Source organism: Idiotropiscis lumnitzeri, chromosome 13 (genome assembly GCF_059441095.1).
Source record: "Idiotropiscis lumnitzeri isolate Australia: NSW breed Sydney's pygmy pipehorse chromosome 13, RoL_Ilum_1.0, whole genome shotgun sequence".
Taxonomy (NCBI): Eukaryota; Metazoa; Chordata; class Actinopteri; order Syngnathiformes; family Syngnathidae; genus Idiotropiscis; species Idiotropiscis lumnitzeri.
The window spans coordinates 10,340,556-10,359,668 of NC_142403.1; the positions used below are offsets into that span (position 1 = coordinate 10,340,556).

A 19,113-nucleotide genomic window follows, 5' to 3' on the forward strand; every position below is an offset into this window, starting at 1 on the left:
ATATAATGCAAATAATTTTGGGGGGAGCAAAAAAAAAACAAATTGATGGGCTTCGCAAGAAATTAAAATGTTTCACATTATTTTGATGTCAATCAGTACCTTGGGGTTGTTAAAAATAAATAAATAAATAAATTATAGAGTGACTTATTCATTGCACATTTTAGCAACTCAAGGTGCTTCACATACTGTAATAAAAAGTGCAACATTTCAAAGCAGTGACAGACAAAAAGCAAATTAAACCAAATCAAATTTGGGGGGACTGAATAATACACCAATACAGAGAAAAAAAAGATTTAAGGGTGGTATTGGGGAAGGACGGATTATTCACAGGCGCGTGTTATTCACAGGATTTTACGGATTTTGCTCACATTCAGCGAAATTGTACAATATACAGTAACAGCAGAGTCCTGAACGTTTGACTGGAGCAGAAATATGGAATATGTATGCATGTGTGTGCGTGCTGGTAAGAGCGGTGTAGTGACGGCTTGTCGGAAGAGGCTATCTCCGAGTCTTCTGGTCCTGATGGATCGGTAGCGCATTTCAGATGGCAGCAGGTCAAAGAGGCGATGGGCATGGCGGTTGTTGTCACCTGTGATCGCCTTGGCTCTTCTGAAGCAACAGGACGTTACGCTCTCCTTCACGGAGCGCAGTGGGCAGCCGATGATCCTCTGCACTGTCTTGACCACTCTCTGGAGCCGCTGTCGTTCTGCCTCAGTGCAAGCGGGCCAACCACACCGTGATGTAGTATGTCAAAATGATCTCCGTGGTCATGAGCAGCTTTTGGCAGATGTTGTTTTTCCCGAAAAGCCTCAGGGTGTGCCGTCTTGATGACAGTGGGACCAGGAGAGGTCAGATGAGATCACCTGAAACCTGAAGATGCGGCGCAGCATGGCGTGGCTTGAATTTGTGCATGGTACTGTCAATTCTCAAGACAAATAAGTCATTCCGGAGTCAAATGTGTTGCCTGGTGACAGAAGCAGACCTCCAACTGTAGGTAAAGAGAAAATTTAAAGGCTAAGAACAAAATATTGTGGATACAAATTATTTTAAGTCAGAAATCAGACAACAGGACTGCAATTGGCATCAAGGAAGTAAGTTGGATTGTTTGTACAAGTTGCGCATAAGTTATATTCACCCAAAAAATCATTTTACTGCAGTTGCACCATTTTTTCCAGATTTTTAAAAAATAAAACTCAGCTGGCAAATGGCTCTAAAATTTGACAGTACATCTTGATCAATATTGTTGAAAACCATCATGTTGCTTTGGTCTCTTCAGGCAAATGAGAGGGGGAAATATTTTCCCAGCTCAGCTAACAGTCGATGATGTGATGTGTCATTGGAGTTGACATCCGCAAAAGCAGAGAGACCTACCAAGAAAGAGATGAAGCGAGCAGTACTGTTTGCTCATCTCTCATGTGTGTATTCGCCGGCTTGGAAGGCAAACAGCCAACTTTGCATATCAAGATATGCTTGTGTATGTAAATATCACTGTGCATCTTTTACCGCTGAATACCTTCAGGCTGTGTTCATTCATCACTCTGTCAGTTCTTATCATGCCGAATGAAATAAATTGGCTTAGTCCGTCGTTTGCAATGCATATTTTTCTCATTGTGGTTGCTCACATTTCTTTCATGTATTTTTGCTCTTTTCTTGTAAACAACATAGAAACATCACACACAAAATATAAATGTTAGACTTCTTTGAGCGCGCTACATTGCAGGTGCTACATTTTATAGTCATTTTTCATCCCTCCATTTTTTTATGTTCATGGTCAGGGCCTGAGATTTGCTGCCGCTAAACCGAGAAATGTGGGTGAATTTCACCTGGAGTGGGTGAGGCTATCACTTCCAGTAGCCACTTTGGAATTGAATGTTGACCTCAAGACTGACAGAAGCCCGTTTTGGTGACTAATGAATGATGGGAAACTCGAACAAAAAATGACGGACTAAACAGGATTATATCTGTCACCAGACTCATCACTTCTGAAAGCCCTTCTCAGTCCGTCACTGACGGACTCCCATTTCGGTGCTTTCTAACGGTAAACGCATGCGAGGGTCTCGCGTGAGTGAATATACACTCGGGTTGCTTCAAGCGGACCCATCTGATTCCTTTATTCCCCGTTCCTAGTTCCCAGCTTCTTTGTTCACATATTAGCACTTTCCACAAGACCTTCCATCAAGGAGGGAGGAAATGACAAAGGAGCAAGGCGGGAGGAGGTAGAAATGTTTCGGGGTAACTTAACTGATGAGCAAATGGAAAAGGTCAAGTCGGCGGGGTTGTTTGTGGCGCTATGCAGTCGTCAATTTTTAGAATATTTTAACTTTATTTAAATTGTTGTTGATATATGGGTATATATAGTAGTATATATAGATAATTTTATATGTATCTCAATATATTAACACTAACAGTTGTTATAGTCCTCAAATAATTTCTTTGCTTGGCATTCTGTCTGGGAATTTGCCTGTTTTGTTGAGTGTGCCGTGACAGTTTTGCAGGTGCAAACAGAGCTAAAAAAAAAAAAAGAACAGTTAGTTGAATATTGCAGGGTACCTTTTGTGCATTTTCCTACAAAATGTTTTTGCGAAAGATTTGTTTTCATCATGTTTCCTTCTCACTGGCTGTGTCGCTGCCGTTACAAATCTAATTGACTTATTTTTGTTGACTTGCTGACTGATGTCGCATTGTCGATTGAGCTTTGTGTGACGAATCAGAAGTTCATCCTCCATCCATATTCCATATATCAAGTCACCAATTTATGTACCAATCATGGTTTCTCCAATTTATGTACCAATCATGGTTTTTGGAATGATGGCTGAAAATGAAATACCAGCAGGAAAAGCATGCAAGCACACAGTCAAATCGCGGATTTGAACGCACATCCTCAGAAATGTAAGTCGGGTGTGCCAAACACTCGCCAAGTGCGCATAAATCAAAAGTTCACTTTCTGTAATTTCCGTTGAGAACCTCTTTCATTTGTCAAACAGTTTGTACTTTGTATTAAGGTGTCATATGAAACTGAGTTGACGAGAGAGGAGATGAGGACAAAATGCGCCCTATTTAACAGGCCTTTAGCCCACGATGGAATTACATCAGGTACGCTGGAAAAGCGGCATCAATCAATGCTCATTCCTTTGATTTGCAGCCCAGCCTTCCACTGTATTGAAGATTCATTAAAGTAAAGATGGGGAGGGGGGGTTAGTTGATGGGGAGGAGAAGCGATAAGAAATGTCTGACCCAATTTTCTCGGCGTGCCTTGAGTATTCAGTCAGTCATGCAGTAGTACACTTCATTTGTCAGAACAGCAAGGCACACAAGTTGGACTGAAGTTCAGGAATCGAATAAATGGGTGCAGCTTGGTGGGTCGGAGGCAAGCAAAGTTCAAAGGAAAGAACAAATCTGCCTTGGTGCCTAATACTGACATGGACTATTGTCGATTTGATACGAGAACATCCTCATTCATTCACTTAAAAAATTAGCGTGTTGCTTATAGAGTGAGGGTCACATCAGCATAGTTTGGCAATATTCAGGACATTTGTAGAGCTTGAAATGTGTTTTAATCTTAGATGGGCACTTTATCTTATTTTTCCAGCCCGTCCTTCATCTGCGACCTGGGCATTCTTCCGTCATTTCCCCTCCGTCCTTATTCCTAAAAATAATTGTCCTCCATCCTTTTGAAGACCTTTCATCACTGCATTTTGTCTTTCTGCCTGTGCTTAAAAAAAAAGAAAAGAAAGAACGTGTCCGTACATGCTGACCTTGTGGGAGAGACGCGGACCATTTCTTAGATTCTTGTTGTCACATGAGCCAAATTAACAGACGATCTTGGACCAGAGTCACATTGTATTTATTTCACTTGAGCACTTTGCTCAAATTAAACGCAACTTAAGATGCTCATTTTGGCTCTCAATTACTTCTTCTCACAAATCGCTTCCGTGTTTTTGGCATTGAATCTCTCGCTCGCTCTCGCCCAGTTTGATGTTCTGACAAGCTTCTATCTTGACAAAATCCATTGCACCGTGTACATATTTTCAAATTTCCTAGACATTTGAATCATGCTGTAACGAGATTAACGCTGCACATTTTCCTTAAATGTTTATTGAATTATTCCACGCTTTGGAATTTTCGCCCCCAACCCAAGTTATTCTGATTAATATTATTATTATTATTTTTAGCATGATTGTTACAATAGCACAACAATAATGTATCGTGGTCATAAAGCCATTGAGAGTTTGTGCCAAGAGATTTTGGTATGATCGCATCCCCGAGCAAATATTTTATAGACTAGCAGAAAGAGAATGAATGAATAAGATGTATTTGCCACGTGATGTTTTTCAATCTTTCCGTAAAAGACTTTATTTGCTCCCTCGTGGCTTTGAGTATCTTATTTTCTTTGGCGAATGCACAATAATCTCATTCTGATGCTACCTACCTCGTTTTATTTGTGTGTGTAGTTGAAAAGCTTCTCTTCCCTTTGCTTGACGTTAGAGTGTAAGCCAGTGCTCTTAAAATTCCGAAAGACTGTATAAACAGGCTGAATTGTATCCAAGATGCAAATGTGGATTTGCGCATCTCCTATGCCTGAGTGATTAGGCAAATGACACTATCTGAAGGTGTTGAAAAGAGGCAATTTTGAACTAAGCGACGCTTTTCATGAACTATTAAAGCCTCTCCACTTTTTCTTCCAGTAAGCAAAATGTTAATAGTGTGCCCATCTCACAACAGGAGCTTTGTAAGTGACATTTTATGCTGTTTTTGTGGGATTATTCATGAGTATGTATGAGTAATGTTCATCAGTAAAACACACTTGTGTAACTGGTTTTATAATAATATGTAGGCTAATTCTTTTCTTTTAAATAATGGATGTGCCTCGGAGCAATCTGTCTCAGTGGACCATGTTAGCTGTTTAAATACTACGGGGCGGGGGGGGCAATGCCAAGTACTTACACTAGTGACTCAGAGGGTACTCTTCGGCAAGGTATGATGCAATACTGAATAGGGGCGTGATATTTACTGGAAAGAAACGTGGAAAGTGGAAGTTCCAAGGTGGATTTTCGTTTTTTGTCTCCTTTTGGAGACACCCACCATATAGTAATACGCAGAGGCAGCGGCATGGCTCCAGGTGGAGAGTGGCCGTCTCCCAAGGTTGAGGTTGTGGGTTCAACCTCAATCACATTGAGTTGCCGGCTCACTTGTTTACTGAAGCTGAGCCATGATTGGTCGTTACCACAACCCAACTGTGATGTCATTTTCAGTCAATAGCAACCTTAAAGTGTTTTTTTTTTTTCATGTCTGACAAACATGAAAAATCCCATTATGCATTTCCACACAGAGATGCAGGAGGAACAATCGCTTGAAACTTTTTCTGGTAACCGGTAAAGCATTTCAGCCAAACTCTCAGAATTTCGAGTGGGCAAAACAAATGACATACTCGAGTGAACCACCGCCATCCAGGTGGTATGATACTGTCATAGCATCTGCTCTCTAAAACGAAGTCCCAGTCATGCACTCGATGTAGAAAAAGAAAATGTACATTTTCTTCCCATGTTGTCTAAATACAGCTCATTGCACCCAATGGTTGGATTTTTGCTAGGCAATATTTATAAATCACAATTCACCTTCTAATACAATAAAAAATTAAATGAATGCATCTGTAATTTATTGTAATCAGCAAATGATTGATTTAATAGGTTTCGCGACATTCTAAGAGAATTAGAATTTTAGGAAAATAAAAAAAAAAATAATGTCTGAATGCACAACACACAATGGCATAACAAACTTTCATACTGGCATATCAAACAGCCTTTTGGCGTAATTAAATATCCCATTAAACGCAGCTGTTAGTTAGGCAAGCGCAATCTTGTACTCAATTATGGCACGTTAATAATCACTCTGCCGTTGCATACATTCCATTTAAATATCACATTTTAAAATAGTGTGTACATTGCATGTCATTTAGAGGAACACCGCCACATTCAGACATTAATTCAAGAAATACAGCTGATAGTGGCTTTTCTTTTTTTTTGTGAGGCTTAGGTAATTGCAAATAGTAAACAGCATATGTGATATGCTCACACTGAGGATAGGCGGCAGACATGACTAAAAATGAGCAATAAATGATAAAATATTAACTATTCATTTTAATTTCTGCTCTCTATATATCGAGATATATATATATATATATATATATATATATATATATTTATTTTTTTTTTGTAAATGTGAAATTTTTGTGCAATATCCGAACTTGTACATTCAATGGCATAAATGTATACAAGCGTTCCGTTACTTGCGACTTTTTCAGCAGAATGCCAATGTAAGCAGAACCAACGAGCTATGTCTGCAATTAAGTGGTGCAGATTGTTTTTATCCTACATCAACAAATCACTTAAACCAAGTCAAATATCAGGTCACACTGGTGCAATAAAACAGATCATAATATGGTTCTAAATGAATCATGTTCATCATTGTGGTGGGGAATTGCTTATTTCTCGTGTGATAGATAAAAGTGGAGAGGCGGGATCTATCCATGCATACAAACACTGAAAAATCTTCATTTGAAAGGTGGCTGCGTTGCCTTGAGCAAGTGAGTGACAAAGGAAAATGATCACCTTTCTTTTGAGTTTTTGCAAACAAACTGTCTCCACAGTCTGTTTATCTCGACCTGTTTTCTTATACTGAACAAATTATAAACGCGACACTTTTGCTTGTTTGTTTTTATTTCAATTCCTCAATCTGAACTCCAAAATCGAAGATATTTACTTTGTACACAAAAGGCCCATTTCACTCAATGTTTGTTTGGAAAGCTGTCTACATCGGTTTCAGTAAACATTTATCGTTTATCGACTTCAATACAATCCCACTTCTTACATGGCCAGCGCACTCGACAGACATGTCACCAATTGCGCAATTTACTCTGCACAGTCAATTTCCCTGAGTACATTTTACAATATAAAGATTACATCTGCAAGCAGAGTAAGATATTCAGCATAAAATTCTCAAAGTAAATTTTACACTGAATAATTTACTCTCCAAATTTAACTCTGGGTGGCTTGATGGATGACTGGTTACCTGGTCCGCCTCACAGTCCTGAGGTCAGAAGTTCGATTCTGGGCTCTGACCTTCCTGTATGGAATATGCATGATCTCCCCGTGCCTGTGTGGGTTTTCTGTGGGTACACCGGTTTCCTCCCACATTCCACAAACATGCTTTATAGGTTGATGGTCCATTCTAAATTGTCCCAAAGTGTGATTGTACTGCCCGAAGACAGCTGAGAACTCTAGCACTCGGTTCATTGGCCCCAAATATAGTCTTTTTACAGTAAAATGTACTCAATGGAATGTACTTTTAACTTTTGTTTATAAAATGCTCTATGGTCGAGTTCACCTTGCGCGAAAGGCGCTATATGAATAAAGCTGTATTGTATTGTACCTTTAAAAATGGCATCAATGTGGAGTATTGATCTTTTTTCTTTTTTTTTTTAAATACACATTAACACACGTCACGCATTTGTAAATCACTGAAGCTGTCTCCAACACATTGCAAGACTAATCGAAATGTTCTGCATGCATTCTACATACTGTATTAATGCTACTACACAACTAGAATGGCACGACTAATGTGCTTCATGTTTGTGTCTGCAATCCTGAAACTATATTTTACACTCATGAAAATTAGGTGTCAGGTGTGTTTACGATTGAACGGAACATGCATCACATTTGGATTTGCATGTTATGAGGTTTGCAGTCTAAGGACTTAAATACAAGGTGGTGTTTGAGTGGCAGCAGCTCAAGTTCGTCGTTATGCTCAACTCGGAAGTTGATTTGCAGCCCACATGCTCGTAAAACGTTAGCCTTGATATGATTTGCAGAAGGGCTTGACAAATTGAATACACACATTCTTAAAAATTGATAGTGTAGATTGAATTACCTGGTACGTTCATGGTATTTCAGTTTGAGATCTCTTACTTTTTTATTTTTTACTTGTAATACTTTTTGTAATATTTTGGGTTTGTTCCTTTTCAATTGTGTCTAATTGTTATGCATCCCTGTTTTCCCCACTTTAGGTGACTGAAACAAGGACAGGCCCTCTTGGATGCAGTAACTATGACAACCTCGACTCTGTCAGTTCCGTTTTGGTTCAGAGCCCTGAAAACAAGATTCATTTGCAAGGTTGGCCATTCATAATTGAACTTGCACAATTTCGCATTGAATTGTCACACTGTCTCTTTTATGGCAAACTCATAACTGAAGCACAAGAGTGTCAGATTGAATGTGGCTTCAGTCTTCTTTTCTTTTTTTTTTTTTTTTTTTTTTACACAATACTTATGTGGAGGACTTTGAAGTGTAAAACAAGGCAGAAATGACTGAGAACAAAAGCGGCACAATTGTGAAGCAAAAATAAAACTTTCAGTCAGCATATTGCACGTTATGCTAAGAACATGTTAAGTATGTCAGAACACAAGAGAATATGAGTGTGATTTGTCTTGAGCTCCACAGATGGACCATACAACTGCAATCAAACCATATTTCAGCCACATTTGCTCTATTGGCTCGTTATCTATGTGACATAATGTTGTCTTGCATGTCGCAGGCCTTCATGCCATCCTGCCAGAATATCTGCGGGACAAGTTTGTGCAGGCAGCGCTGAGCTACATCGGATGTAATGAGGAGGGCCAATTTGTATGCCGGAACAATGACTGCTGGTGTCAGTGTGCTGCAGACTACCCGCGGTGTAATTGCCCCGAGTTGGATTTGAAATCCATGGAAGACAGTTTGTTGCAAATTCGAGATTCTTGGAACATGGCCAACCAAGACTTTGAGGAATCAGGTCAGTGTTTTCAACTTGACATTCGGTGTCTGTGACCTTTTGCTCACATCAGGACAGGGTGGCCGTTGGGGAATTCCGGAGAACTCCCGAATGGCCAGTCTATTCCAGGCCAATCTGTCAGCCGTATATACATCTTAGTATACAACAAAGTTAACTTATCTTCCACTACAGGACATCCTGGGCTGTATAATGTCAAAACCACAACAAGCGGCCACGGTGCTGCGGCGCACGTCTGGCTGAGTGACTTGCCTGAGTCTGTCTCATGCACAACACATACAGGATGCAGGCTGGAGCATGTCTTTCTGCTAGGCTAGGTCTTGTTCTGATTCAGTGAGCGTGCAATGGTCATATTTGTACCAAGTTTAAGAAGAGCAGGTGTCAACATGACATCCTAAAGTGTCTTGATGGTCGACATCATCATTAGACTCTTTGTATTCTACCACAAAAAAACTCAAATCACTGTCATTTTCTCAAGTGGGGCTTCACCGCATAGCAGGAGACACAAAAAAATATTTGGCCATCAGTCACACAAACAAGGGCCCACTCCATCTCAAATTACCGGGCTGAATTTGGAACTCGTCCCTGAACACTAATTAGAACCCAATAATTTTGCCACTGGCTGGAGACTCAACCCTTGCACGCAAAATGGCTTGAAAACAATAGACGAGGGCATCCCATAACTATGAATTGAAGGGTTGTGTATCGTTATAGCTTTTAGAATTTCAACAAAATGAAAACCTACCATGTCAAATACCTTGTGGAGAAAAATTAAAATAAATAACGGGAGGCGGCAATACATTACTTAACGCTGTCCTGTAGCGTTGTGGATTAACATAATACAACGGTGATTAAAAATGATTAAACACTTAGACCATTTTTTTTCTGGAGGACTTTTAAAAATGAAATTGTCTCATTTCGAATGACAGTAGTGAGTTGGCTGCCACATAAAACACCAATGTGCTGTAGAAACAATTTATTGGCTCAGTCTGAAGTGTTCAATGGAAGACGCTAGAGCTTGTTCTCAGCATTGTTTTTTTTTTTTAATCTTTTGGTGAAAAGAGCTGATAGGGAATATTGTGTACTTTTGTAACGTGAGTAACAACAAAAACAATGAACAGGCAAACCCAGACTGATGACAATGGGAATAAATAGTCCCCCTGGAAGTGCAGTTGTCCTGTAATTGACTGGCAACCAATCCAATGTTTACTCTGCATCTCACGTTTGCTCACCCGTAACACAAGGATAAGCGGGATAAAATGGATGGATAGAGGCGCTAGGGATTATAACACCAAGCAAGAAATGAGCCAATGGTAGAAGACTTGAAAATTACCAATAAACAAGCTCATTTTTTTTATAATGGTCAAAACATACCGAATTTAATTACAATACACAGAAGGCTTGTTTTGTTTTTTCGTTCACAAAAAACTTTGTTAGGCTTTGGTCTCTTTCGAACGTTATTTTGGTGAGAGCTCTTGTTTGCAGATTTCTGTCAACAAAACACAGAGTGATTGACACAAAGGAAAATGTGTCTTTTTCAGCAAATTTCAGTATAATCCTGGTATGTGTGTGGAAGATAATACTGGAGCAAGTAAAAAGTCAAATAAAATGTGAGGAAAACGACATGGCACAGAGGTCCCTGGCTGAATTTAAATCCAGTCAAGCATGGTTCTTAGACCGCTGAGGCAACACCTCGTGAGGCATTTCTTCAATGAAACTCCAAGGGACATGTCTAATCATTCTGTGTGTATTCCTTTTGTCAACAAATCCCGTTAAAGTAACTAAACCGGCAATATTTCTAGCCTCACTGTAATATTTTAAGCTTTTAGGCTTCATTGAAAATGTACTGGATGTACATTGTGGCATGTGCCTGAATCTGGGCAACACATTGCGGTTCACAGGTTCACTGGTTCCAAAGTCACTTTTAAATCGGGGCAAATCTTAAATGTCATCCGCTGGTGCAGTGAATACCGGAGGTACGGGAAGTGATTTCCAGCTCCCGAAGTGTTGCTTCTTGCACGGGCCTTCTTCTTCTTTATTAGTTTTGACAGTCAGTAACTGTTTGAAACACTGTCGTCACCCACAGGAATTCAGTGGAATAGCAATGACCCAAATGCACAGAGAGAAGTCAAGCGCAGTCGGTTGGTATTGCGAACACTTCAACTGTTAGCTGTCACGGGGAAAAAGTGAAACCTTAAAGACTCTTTAAAGGGACCAAAACTCCTCTTCAAACTTGACACAGAGAAGAGTATCGTTAACAAGCCTGACTAATTTGAATGAAAACAACATTAGTTTATTTGTAATGTAAATTGGAACTTATGAAGTTCAACCTATTTATAGTGGCTAAGAACAAAGAGTTACCTTGTGTATGAACTGTGCAATATATATGTAAAGATGCCTTGTCTTTAAATTGTACAGTAAATCTACAGTGATATTAAACTGGATTGACCACTTGGGAAGGCATTTTTATTAAATTATTAATAAAATTTTGCCTCTTTAAACTAGTTTGATTGATGGGCTCCAAAGCAGTCATTTTATCATCTGACTTTCACATCAGTGAGAATAAATAAATAGTTGATGACTACCATGGGAAGTAATATGTGCATTTTAAAGAGGAAGTCAACCTCCAAAAACATTTTTTGGTATATGTTCTGTGCACCTTCATTAGTCTAAACACGGCATTCTGATTAATATTGTGTTTGTGGGTTAAGCAGCGAAATCCATCCATTTTTAGCCATATCAGGGGGCGGCCATTTTGAAAATTACATCACAGTTGCTTCGAGCTCAGGTAACGACCAATTACGGCTCACCTGTTTTCTGAAGCTGAGCCGTGATTGGTTGTCGCATCAGCGACAAAATGGCCACCCCCTGAGATAGCTAAAAATGGGTGAATTTCACTGCTTAACTAATATTCCACATAATAATATAAATCATAATGCCATGTTTCAACAAGTTGGCTTGCATAGAACAAATTATTGTAAAGAAAATGTCGGCGTTAACGTCCCCTGCAACTTAGATAGTCTGTAAATTCCTCTCCCTTGTGCTCTATGTCAAACCCATTTTCTCTCCAAAAAGAAATAAGCTCTGCAAAAGCTTTTGGCTGTTCATAAAAGGAAAAAAAGAAATACCCCAAGCCCTTATTTAGCTCTGCCGTTTTTCATTATCATACGCATCAAACAATTTCACTTCCAGTTAGCCTGGGAGCTGCCCGTGTGGCCTGCGTGAAGGGATTCTCTCATTTAGTCTGATTAAATTAGCCAAATATAGTTAGAGCAAAGCAGAGAGGGCTTGTGTGTGGGTGAAAATAATAAAAAAAGAAGAGCGGTCACATTTATTTCCCTGCCTTGCAGACGAGTTCCAGAACTTTGTTCGAAGGCTTCCCACATTGTATGCTTTGAACACATCTGCCATCGAGTACTTCTGGAAAACGGAGCCGGCAATTCATCAACGCTACAAACAGCTGGAGCTCGCCACCCAGCAGCTTCAGAGCAAATCCGGGCGAATCATCAACAAGCTCTTCACCCTCAGCACGAGGTGCCACACCAAGCCCAAAATCATTATGCTGAGGGAGAGGTGAGAAACTCTGCTATCTAATGTTGAAGTATTCCTGCTGACCTTGCTTTTGACGTGCGTGTGGGTGTGTGCGTGTGCCAGCATGCACCACTGTATGAAGAAATAAGCACAAATTATCAAGCCTCCAGCCACACATCACATGTCCTTTCAAGCAGTGTGAAAATGGCACAGCTCATTTCTTTTCTTCTGACTGCTCTACGCGCAGCACTTTTGCAATGGCCTGAACTCGGCATTATGCTAATCCGACACGCAATCTATTGGGCTTTTGATATTCAAGGTGCCACTGATGGCTATCGTCTCACATCTGATGATGTGGCTGCAGTTTTAGAATATCGGCCTGACTTGAAGGAAATTAAGACTGTACTTTTGCAATCAAATTCTGCGATATTTTAAGCAATAAAGTACATACCAGTGGAAAGACATGAATTAACAAAGGCAAATGTTCTGCATCATTAGTTTTTTTTTTCACATTTTTATTCATTGTGAGAAACCAAATAATCATTCACTGTTATTTTTAACAGGTACAGTTGCTTCCTCAGGCTTTTTATTTTTTTACTCATCTCCATCATTTGAATAGAATATGTCCTCACCATACTTGGGTAGATGAAATAACCCACCATTTATTTTTGTGTATCTGATGAAATTAATGTTTTATTATACCATATATTACGTATATGTTCCTCCACTTTTCTTGCCAAGAATCTCCAACATTGTTGTTGAAGTGACTTCTCTCATTAATTTCTCAATTACATTGTTTTACATTATTGCCTGGGGGGCTAGGCGGGAAGACAAATTGAATTAAATAGATTAAAACATATTTATACTCATAATTGTGTTCCATGAAATTCAATCGTAGCAGTGATCAAATCAATGTAAAAAGAACTATTAGAGGAAGAGGAGTAGATAGCATCATGAAAAGCCAGTTTCTCCTCTGCCTGTCGTTCAAACTGTGTCTCCATGGCAGTTTACATGTCCCGCTGACACGGTGTGCATCCGGATGACAGAACAGCTTCCTCCCACCTGCTGTGCGCAGCCTCCACTGCAATGAGATGTGCATGACAAGCAGATGACTTTCATAGGAAATCAGAAACATCAAAACATTGCGCCCACTGACACTGACTGACAACATAATCAGATTAATTGGAATATATTTTTTTGTTTGACAAATATAAAGCAAGACGATGTGAAGTGATTAATTTTTTAAAATTAATTAATCACAAAAATTCCATGATTAATTGCGATTAACCACATTTTTCAACTACTATTTTTTTATGAAGCTTGTACAGATATTTAATATGATCTATATTGAATTCAAAGACTGTTTTAATAGCTTCCTTTGATTCTTGAATACGGTCTAAATGGAGGCATCTGTACAGCCATTTTTCTTCGAAACATTTTTCAAAACCGCCCACAACCGCCACACTCCAGCAGTGTTGGTTTGCAAGGCCCAGTGGTAACTTGAACACGGTGTTTTGTTCTGAGACGTGCTAAAGATGTACAGCTAATATGGCACAATATTTGCAGTTTGCAAATTATTTTTGAAGTAACTGAGTTAAAATATTTAACTGAGTTGAAAAGATTTGGATTAATCATTAATATATATATATATATATATAATATATATATATATATAATAATGGATTCAACAAATCGTTGCTTCGAAGTGAAATAATTTTATAAGTTGCTCGCACTCTGAAAAAGTGTGTGGGCATCCCTGCACTACAGTAGTAATGATCCAGTACAATTTACAGTGTGTTAAGATACAGACTATGTCAGCCATGCTAATGACGCGCTGCCCATTTCCCAGGGTAGTCGCTGTGTTTTTACAGTGTTGCACCACTAGTTTACAATATTAACTTCCTACTCAGTTCAACTTTTTCACGCTTTCACACTTTATCCCGCAACTATTGGTGGAATGAGCATAGAACTTACTTACGTTCAATTTGAAATGCCTTGAAGTTGGGGAAGGGCCCAATTGAGACTTTCAAACTTTCAAATGTCTGCAAGAGTGGCTGAGTGGAGGTGGAGGATGACTCCAAGTCAGAACGGGCTTTTACGATAATCCCAGCAGAGAACATTGAAAGAGTCAACTCGCTGGGTGGCGGAATGACGACAGATTGACGGCGGGGATGATGGTTTGAGGAGTTCAGCTCAAATTGGTAGTCGGTGCACACCATCATAGTGCATCAACTGTAGATAAATTTAGACTTGCGCAAGAAGAGTGGAGACTTGGAAAGATACAGCGTCTTGGGACCGTCACCAACTTAACCAAGAATTTCAAACTGAGTCTTTGCTCCATGTTTGTGCCAACTTCAGTTAAGTGACAAGCGTGACAGCGATGTGTTGCAGAAAATCCTAGAAAAAAAACCCAGTGAGGGACAATTAGAACACATTAGCGTCACGTCCTTGTTTTTTTTTGTCACACTGAGTATAACTATATGGAATTTATCGGAATACACTTAAAATAGGCTGAAGTGAATAAGACTTTAGTTGCAAATCTTTTATTTGCTTGTGCAACATCTGTTACATAGTGCACCAGTTTTTGTTTTTCATATATTTTTGGATATTCCAAATAGTTGTATTGCTATGGTCGATGCAATGATCCGTTCCTTGCCGTTGACAGCCATTTGGCTTCGAGATCAGTTCCACGTCACATGAACGTACCGCAGAAGCAGACACGCAGCCAAATAAAGATATAAAGTAAAAAAAAAAGACACACACACACAGACACACGCACACAGAAGAGAAACGTGTATATTCACTGTTTTATTTTTTTAAATTTCGGCTGCATGTCAGGCATGAGGCACCTGCGTGTGACTTGGTACCGATAAATCCGTTGTCAATGCTGTTTGCTTGACACGGAGCAACTAGGTGGGCCTGAAATACTGACAAGAACTCCCAAACTGGCTAAAGCACTGACGAATGCCCACCTCTGGTCATGTGTGACGACCGAGACAAACACACAAAAGGCGTCGACAGTAAGCCTCGGGCGTTAAACTTCACACTCTGGTCGGGCTTCTGGTGTTGCATCTCTGTTACACTCTTGTCGTTTGCACTCAGAACAGAGTGCTGAGCAACTGCAGTGAATGCAGTGAACAGTGGTTCCCAACCACCGGGTTGCGGCCTGGTACTGCTCCGTGGGCCAGTTTTGACCGGGACAGATGAAAGGAAAAAAAAAAAGTATTTCCGATTTATTCGTCATTTGAGGTTGAAAAATATTTTAAAGTGACAGCTTCTCTCTGTTACATCCATGATGGACTTTTGAGTTATGTCAAAATGCTAATTGTCTCGTTTGCATTATGCTAATATTAAACCCACAAGGGAGCAAAATGCGTGAAAAATAGACAATATATGAAGCCTGCTCTGCACAATATGCGGCGAGCGGTTCAAAAGCATTACGGTGAATTATTTATGTTCATACACTTCTTCTGTTGTGCTTTATGTTGGCACATTTCATGTGGACAGTGCCTTGTAACATAATAACATAAAAATGCGAATTCACGTTTATTGTAATAACCACAAAATGCTCGAGTTTTTGTGTTGCACGTTCATGCTTGTTATAGCTTTTTCTGTGGTGTCTGTTCCGTTTACATAGTGACCATATTACGGGACATAAAAATAGAAATATTGCTGCAGCGTTTCATTAGTCAGGCAACAACCACGCCCCCTACCCGGCTGTGCGCTTGCCGGTCCCCAAAAGTTATGGGCTTGTGTGCACCGGGCCGCGGCGGAAAAAAGATAGGAGACCAATTGTAAAGAAAGAGACTGAAAGCATTGGATCTAAAATCAGTTGATGTTTGATTTCGGGTATTGCGGGGTTTTTTTTGGGCCCCGTATATTAAATTTGACCATATGAAAAGCGAATGATCTGCCTGTGAGTCAGCTTCCTTGACTAAAAGGGCCAGGTGAGATATGTCATCAAACAATATTAGACATTGCATTTGTATTGCGTGATTTGTTTTTTGTTATCTGGCCTGAGCAGTCAAATTGAAATTGTTGTTATTTGTTTTGTTTTTTTATCCGTGTATTTGGTTTAGTTTCTTACTGTCTTGTTTCTTGTTTATTTTTTTTTTTCATGTAGCTCGTTAGGTTATTGTGTCCACCTGTTCTTGTCAAACCCTTGTGTTGTCCAATCAACTCCCTCGCCACTTTTATGTTGTCCAGGTGTTCCTCGTTTCTTCGTCTCATTAGTTTGCTTGTATGAAGTTCCCTGCTTCTGTTCATTCTTTGTTGGATCGTTGCATCTGTTTAGATTTGCTGTCAGTTGTCACATTCATAGATCAAGTCAGGTTGTATTGACTTTGATTCTGGATTTTGGACTTAGTTGAGTTTGTATTTTTTTTTTCTTTTTATCGAATGTGGACGATTACTTTTCTCTTAGGTCTTTTGAGAATAAATACTTTTTTTTAGTGCAATCCTTCCTTGGCTCCCTTACGATGTTTCCTTACGCACACCTTTTGAAAATTGCGTCACAGTATTCATTACTGCATTATGAATGTCAGTTAATTTTGTCTGTCTTTCTAAAAAATGAAACACCTCTCATATGTCTCTGTTGCAGACCGGTGACCTACTGGTTGAACTACATCCTCTCCATAATGTACTGCAGTGAAAACAATCACATTGGCTCATACTTGGAGGAGACCCGCAGTTGCTCGTGCCCCTATGAGCACCCGCGATGTCAGAGTGTGATTCCCTGCACGGTGGGCGAAGGCACCTCCTGCGGCTCCTGTTCCTATGAGAACCGCTCCCGCTGTGCCACGTGCAACCAGGGTTACATGCTTAGTCAGGGCACATGTCGCAAAGAGGTTCCGGACTCCATTGACCATTACATTGGTTTCGAGACGGACCTGCAGGACTTGGAGTTGCGCTATCTTCTGCAAAAACGGGACAACCGCATCAGCATCCACGGGATCTTCGTCAGCAATGATGTCAGGCTCAATAACTGGTTTGACCCATCATGGAGAAAGAGGATGCTGCTGACTCTGAAAAGCAACAAATACAAGTCAAACCATGTTCACATGCTTTTGGGGATTTCGCTTCAGATTTGCCTTACCAAGAACATCACATTGGACCCGATACTGTCTGTCTACATAAATCCATTTGGGGGAAGCCACTCAGAGAGCTGGATCATGCCAACTGAGCAAAACAACTACCCTAACTGGGAGAGGACTAAATTAGATCTTCCCCATGACTGTTACAACTGGACGTTGACTTTGGGCAACAAGTGGAAAACCTTTTTTGAGACAATTCACTTTTACTTACGGAGTCGGATCAAGGGCCCTTCAAGCCATGGAAATGGAACTGTATATTATGAACCGTTGGAGTACTTGGAGCCCGGTCAAAATCTCGGCTACATGAAAATAAACAACATACATGTGTATGGCTACAGCATGCACTTTGACCCAGACGCCATCCAGGACTTAATTTTGCAGCTGGACTACCCATACACTCAGGGATCTCAAGACTCGGCCCTGCTGCAGCTGCTGGAGGTCCGCGATCGGGTAAACAGGCTTTCCCCGCCCGGAGCTCAGCCTCTGGATCTCTTCTCTTGTTTGCTGCGGCATCGGCTCAAACTGTCCACCACAGACGTTGCCAGGATCCAGGCTGCACTGCAGACGTTCAGCGCCAAGCAGCCCAACTCGATGGAATACGAAACAACCAAATTATGTAGCTAATAAGTGGGCAGGAGGCCAGGTGCACAGATGGAAAACGGTTATCGCACACACTCCTGATGACGGTTAAGAGCATTTCTGGAGCAGTGCAAAGGATGTTTGAGGGACATTCTCAATGTCATCATGAATCTCAAGAGTGCACTTTCAGCTGTCATATACCACACCAGAATTTCATCAGTACCTCATTCAGTTTTTCTTTCATATTTTTCATGAACTGGCACTTATACTTACGTACATTCTCATCAAACTTTGTGATCGAGGCTAAGTTCACAACACAAGTGCACAAATTTCAATAAGTCATAAAGAAAAGTTCAAACAGTGTAATGCTCTGACCTATATTTTTACACCCGCATATTTTATAGTTTGTAGTATTGTTTTGCGGCCTGTATTTTGCGGTTAAGACAAACGATATTTGTTGCCAATATATCCTGACCTTTTATTTTAACGTGTGACTTTATTGGCAGCTCCCTGTTTTCAGAGTTTCCTGTGATGATAATTTAAAAAATGGGGACGAGTCCTACTTGTATTTGTATGAACAGAATATATATGAGAAATAACATATACGCCACTAGAATTGTTCAAAATACACCATGATCACAATATGTTACATGTGTGTTTATTTTTTATAATATTGTGGTTTGTGGGGGAAAATGTTATGTATAAAATGGTATTATATAAAATTTGTTAATACACAAAATAAAAAGCTTTCTACGTGTGATCTGTAGATTGTGCATTTTGTTGGGGGGACACTGATAGTCTTTCAGAATATTCCTTTCCCAAATGAGGGTTCGGGTTAGTTTATAGAACATCTGTTCTTTCATTAAGCGAGTGGGGACTGTGCAGCAATGATTAACCTCTGAAATTTACATGTGCTAATGCCTTTCGGCTTCACAAAAATCACACACTGAATACCAAAATGATGTCCTGGATTCAGATAATTATTCTGAATAGTAATCCAATTTCATCCATGGGGTAGAATACAGGAACAAAATCATGTGCATTTGTCTGACCATATTTTTCGACAGTTTGTTTGAGGCTGACATGC

General features: G+C 40.0%; 1 protein-coding gene across 1 annotated transcript in view; it reads left to right on the forward strand.

The window, feature by feature from the left end:
- Positions 1-18,783, forward strand: part of brinp3a.1 (BMP/retinoic acid inducible neural specific 3a, tandem duplicate 1) — a 36,139-nt gene extending 17,356 nt beyond the window's left edge. The window contains exons 5-8 of the mRNA XM_088313675.1: positions 8,063-8,168; positions 8,590-8,826; positions 12,174-12,396; positions 16,955-18,783. Of these exons, the coding sequence (XP_088169801.1) occupies positions 8,063-8,168; positions 8,590-8,826; positions 12,174-12,396; positions 16,955-18,071 (1,683 nt within the window). The 3' untranslated portion in view covers positions 18,072-18,783. The remainder of the gene's footprint in view (positions 1-8,062; positions 8,169-8,589; positions 8,827-12,173; positions 12,397-16,954) is intronic.
- Positions 18,784-19,113: the final 330 nt, after the last annotated feature.